This window comes from Chanodichthys erythropterus, chromosome 12 (assembly GCF_024489055.1).
Source record: "Chanodichthys erythropterus isolate Z2021 chromosome 12, ASM2448905v1, whole genome shotgun sequence".
NCBI lineage: Eukaryota > Metazoa > Chordata > Actinopteri > Cypriniformes > Xenocyprididae > Chanodichthys > Chanodichthys erythropterus.
Genome location: NC_090232.1, coordinates 46,739,852 through 46,745,072, shown reverse-complemented (window position 1 = coordinate 46,745,072; position 5,221 = coordinate 46,739,852). Strand labels below are relative to the sequence as shown.

The 5,221-nt window shown below is 35.9% G+C and overlaps 1 protein-coding gene across 1 annotated transcript; it reads left to right on the top strand.

The window, feature by feature from the left end:
• The first annotated feature begins 3,099 nt into the window (after positions 1–3,099).
• LOC137032996 (hepatic lectin-like) lies at positions 3,100–4,947 on the top strand. The gene is made up of 4 exons (XM_067405057.1): positions 3,100–3,242; positions 3,570–3,919; positions 3,990–4,093; positions 4,340–4,947. The coding sequence occupies exons 1-4, from the start codon at positions 3,134–3,136 to the stop codon at positions 4,479–4,481; spliced, it is 705 nt and encodes a 234-aa protein (XP_067261158.1). The 5' UTR covers positions 3,100–3,133; the 3' UTR covers positions 4,482–4,947.
• The last annotated feature ends 274 nt before the right edge of the window (positions 4,948–5,221 follow it).

Below are 5,221 nucleotides of genomic sequence, written 5' to 3'. Positions count from 1 at the left end.
TGAGAGTCAGACTTGCAAATTAATTTTAATTATTAAACCAAACAAAATCAAAACGTTCAAAAACACTTAGCAATGTGATTCTTTTATTGAGTGATAAGCAGTGGGTTTAATCAGTGCCATTAATAATATATTTGCCATCCGGCGTCTTCTCGTCATCTCCTCGACCTGCTTTTCCTTGGTGTTTTTACACGTAGAAAAGGCGAAAGAAACGTTTGTCTTGTTTTCTCTTAGAACGATGATCTGAGTTACTATCACAATTATAGATGCAGCATTAATGACATACAATGGTGACATTTTTCACAATCATGACAGAAAACAAATTACTGCACTAAACTCAATAAGGGAAAGGCTGTGCGATCCTGTCAAAATGGCAGATAAACAAAGAAGTTACCCAGAACTCAATGCGGCGTGACGTCAGATTCGTATTCTCTATGTGTTGCGTTTTTTTCACCCCGGCCGGCGATAGACGACGTCATCGCGGGTGACGCCATTACGTCGGAGCATAAAAGAACCGGTGAACCGTTTTTTTCAACCAGTTTATTGAATTGAACCGTCCAAAAGAACCGGTTCGCGGAAAAGAACCAAACTTCCCATAGTTAGCTTTTACATGATCATTATTTGATCTGAATCACTGAACTCATTTAGAGCCCAATATCTGAGTTAGATTTACATTATTGATTACAGCACAAGATCAACTTTATCAATATATTACATTAAAAAACATAAAAAATAAAATAAAAATAAAAGTTTATTTAAACACACAGACTGTGACTCTGAATGTACCTCAGAGATTGGGCTCTAAATGAGTTCAGTGATTCAGATCAATTAATGATTATGTAAAAACACAACCAACAACACCTGATCATCTTTTAACTTTGCTTGTCTGGATGGTTTTAATGTAGTCAAAACTGCCCAAGCAAATTTTAATATTAAAAAGTCAAGGGTCAAGAGCTCAACTTAAGCAAACACTCATCTCCACGATGGTGGCTTAAAAATTGCAATTTTCTCCTTTGGTGATTCTGCTTGTTATCATCAGGTGTCTTCAATAATGCTCAATCATCACTCAATTAATCACTTATTTATCTCATTAATGCTTCAGTGGGTGGAATAAAAATATGGCAGGACTTTTACTCTTTGACCCCTGGATTACCCACCTCTGATTATTAGTTTGCGACAGTCCTGGGTTTTTGGTACCATCTTTCATGGACAAGTATTTTTCTCTGAGTTTAAATACTTAATTTTCTTCAATCGCTTAACCTTCAGCAAAAGAGTTTTGAATAACGCTGGCTCTCTCACGAGAAGTGAATCATAGTTTCTCTCTTTTGAAAGGCATGTGATTGGCTGTTCACCACTGATGTCACTCATTGGTGTGCACGTGCTCTATGGACTCAGGATCAAAGCCTGAGTTGACAAAGATAGTTGATGATCAGCATCATGGTACCAACAAAACCGGATTGGAGTGGTTTGGTTTTGTCAACTTAAAACTAATCCTATAACCCTGAGTTTGTTCAACTACCATCATGGTACAGGTTCAGGTTGTGTTGTTTTTAACACATCTGTTTTAAGAATGTACGAAAGTAGTCCAGTCGAATGTGTTTTCAACTACTTCTAGAAGTGGTCAAGAGTGAACAAGCTTAAAACATTTTAGGGCATGTTTACACAACAACAATGTACTAAAAATGGAAAAGTTTTTCCTTTGCGTTTTTCGCATACAGACAACAATGTTGTCAAAATTATCCCCGTTCACATGGATCTGTGAAAACAAATAAAAAGCTGTATTCTGCTGCCAGGCCAGTAGTTGGCGTTGTCACTTTGTAAAGAAACAGTATGAGCCTATAGACTGAACACGTAATACACATGTGCATGACGTCAGCATTGTACAAATTTGCAATTTGTAGTTTACAAAATGAAACATAATATGAAGGGTATTAGTGTGTTTTCTCTCTGTCACGAGGAAGTAGATGTTCGATGTTGATGACAGTGTTTCTCGGGCTCATTTATGTTCTTATGCTGGTCATAGGAAACACTTTACAACATGTTACACATTTTCTTTTTTAAATAAATCTGTGTACAGTTGTAGCCTATATCCTTGAAGTATAAACCTCTGTGGTTTATCCATTCATTGACATTAAGCAAAATGTCAAAATTTTGCTCACTGTACATCATGATATCTTATGCATTTTACATGAACAGAAAAGGGACTTAAATATTGTTGTTAAATATTGTAGTCATCAATTCGATCAAAATCTATGTGAAAACAGCTTATATTTATCAAAAGAAAATTACATGTCTGGGTAGCGTAACTATGACTGTCTAAGCCCCGTCCCTCACTTCCGGTTCTGAAACTGCTGATGCTGCTGGATATGTCTCGAAACATCAGATTCAGGGCACTTGCTGCTGTTTCCTGCATCATCAATACAAAGTTTGACCTGTTTAAGGGTGTTTGAATCCATTTGAGTGGTCACAGATTCCTCTTGTTGGATTTTGAAGCTGATAACATGTGCTTGAATGTTCAATACACAAACATACCAATTCTCAGAGAATGTTCTGGGAACGTAAAATTTCTAGCGGGGTAACCTGTCACCTAGTACTGTTCCCAGAACGTTCAGAGACGGTCACAATCTGGAGTTCTTTTAAGGGTTGGGGGATGTTATTTGGTCTACCTTCAGGGAACATTCAGGACGTTATGGGAATGTTTAGGGGGCTATTACTATGGGATGTTCTGTTAACGTCCCAAATGTCCTCTTTGTACGTTCTTTTTTGACCATAATATAACTAAAATGGAACGTCACCCTAAAGTAATATAAGGAACCTTAAACAGCAGCACTTTCATTATCAAAAGAGGACGTTTTAGGAATGTCACTAATGTTCTGTAAATGTTCGGAGTCTTCGTCACCTTTAGAGAACTTTTAGGGAACATTGGTCACAAGGTCACAAGAACGTTGCCTTCTACGTGGGTAGTCAAATGAGTCTGCAAAGAGTTTTTGAATTGGTCTGCAAGTCTTTATTCTCGTTTAAGGTCATTGTGAAATGAAACTTCCTGTGAAGGTTTAACACTATTGTAAAAACACTACTCATCATTCTGAGGACCACACCTCATATTGTGAAGACATACTGTCAGACACAACTAATAATGGATTTAGAGGACATTTATCAAAATGTTGAACACAGAGATATTGTGGACACAACTGGACCTCAAACACTGAATCACAGACAGGATGAAGGAAAAGATCAAAAGCACAGTACGATGAAAATTACTTTAAAGTAGAAATGTAGCACAGATGGTATTGTTATTGGTGTCACTAATGTTTGAGGAAGTGTCACGTACGAGTAAAAAAAAAATTCTAAGAACAATATGTCAGTGTTTCTGCTTGTATATTTAATTTTTTTCATTTCATTTACCTTTTCAATATGTTCATCTTACTGTACTGCAATGTTTGTCTTGTAAAGGAATATAAAAGCACAATAAGAGAAAGGTAGATTACTGAAAAAAGGTTGATTTGATACTTAATTTCTTATTATATGTAGGGTATTCACTGATATTTGTGTGATTTCTCTCTGTTTGTCAGGAGGAAGCAGGTGTTTGGTGTTGATGACAGTGTGTCTCGGGATCATTTGTGTTCTTCTGCTGATCTTCATCATAGTGCAGCACATCTTCATCACAGCAGAGAGAGAATCTCTGTTCAAGAGTTACAAGAACACAGTTGAAGAGTTCAATCAGACCATCAGCAGATTACAGCACAATTACACTGAACTAATGACTGAAAAAGACCAACTGAAGAACAACTTCAGCTCTCTGAGTCAGAAGAAACTGGATGGTTTGTTCATATCCAATGTGTCGATGAGCTGGTCAGAGAGCAGGAAGTACTGCAGGGATCGAGGTGGTGATCTGGTCATTATCGACACTGAAGAGAAGCAGGTGAGTTTGTGTGAGAGTCTGTTCATGAATGAGAGGAATCACACTTATTCCTGTTTTCATTCACACACAGAGACTCATATCTTCATTATTCAAGGAGAGAGTGTGGATTGGTTTGACTGACATTGAGAAGGAGGGCAAAATGAAATGGGTGGATAATTCACCACTGAATCAAAAGTAAGTGCAAAAACACTCCCAGACAATCACTGTGGATTTAGTTAGTTGTTCTTTTGTACTCTCATTATAAAATCCAACAATCCAAACAGCTGGAAACATATTTTCTACAAACACAATCATGACAACAACCACAATAAATTATACTTCTATAAGTAAAATCAAAAACATCTGCTTATTTTGTATTCCTGAATGAGAAAAAAAAAAATAATAGTTGTGAATAATAAAAAAATCGAATATGTTATTTAGGTTTTGGAAGGAAGGTGAGCCGAATGATGCTAATGGAAAGGAGGACTGTGTTGAAATTAAGTCTTCTTGTACATCTTCTGAACTGAAGAACTGGAATGATCTCCCATGCTCTGAGAAGAGAAAATGCATTTGTGAGAAATAGGGTTCATCTCGTCTTGTTGTGGTTTTACTTCTTTTATTTTGTGGAAGCGTTCTTATTGTGAATGCTGAATTTCTGATAGAAGTGTCTGCTATACTTTCATTTAAACTGCTTTCACAATATGAATTTTATTTTATACTTTTCTGTAATATACAAATTCACAAGCTGATTTTTTTAGATGAAAGGAAATGTAAAATTGTCATTATTTTGATTGCTGTAATAAACTCGCAACATCCAGTTTCTCACAATGTGAAAATGATCTGGGACACCAAACCTCTGATGTATTCATGTGCTGCTCCATCACAAGCTGCTCTATGTCAATATTCAGTTGAATTCACATTTATTTGTATAGCGTTTTTCACAATACATGTATTGTTTCAAAACAGCTTTACAGAAAATGCATCTACAATTTACAGTGATCTGTTTTCATGCATGTTGGAATAATTAACCCCTATTCTGATATTTAGTGTCTGTGTAACTTCTTTTGTGTTGATTTGCCTTCTCTTTGAATAAAATGGCATTTAAAAAACATTTATTTCATTATATTTATTTAATTTTTGTTATATTTTGTTATTATTCAATATTTCATTATGGATTTTATTGCACTATATATGGAGAGATTTCCTCCTGTCCAGCAGGGCGCAGCAGAGAGCAGGTTTATCAGACTGAAGTTATCAGAGAGGAACAGAAACATCAGGTCAAGTGACTTTCTACTAATTAACTGATATTTTTATGTTTTATTT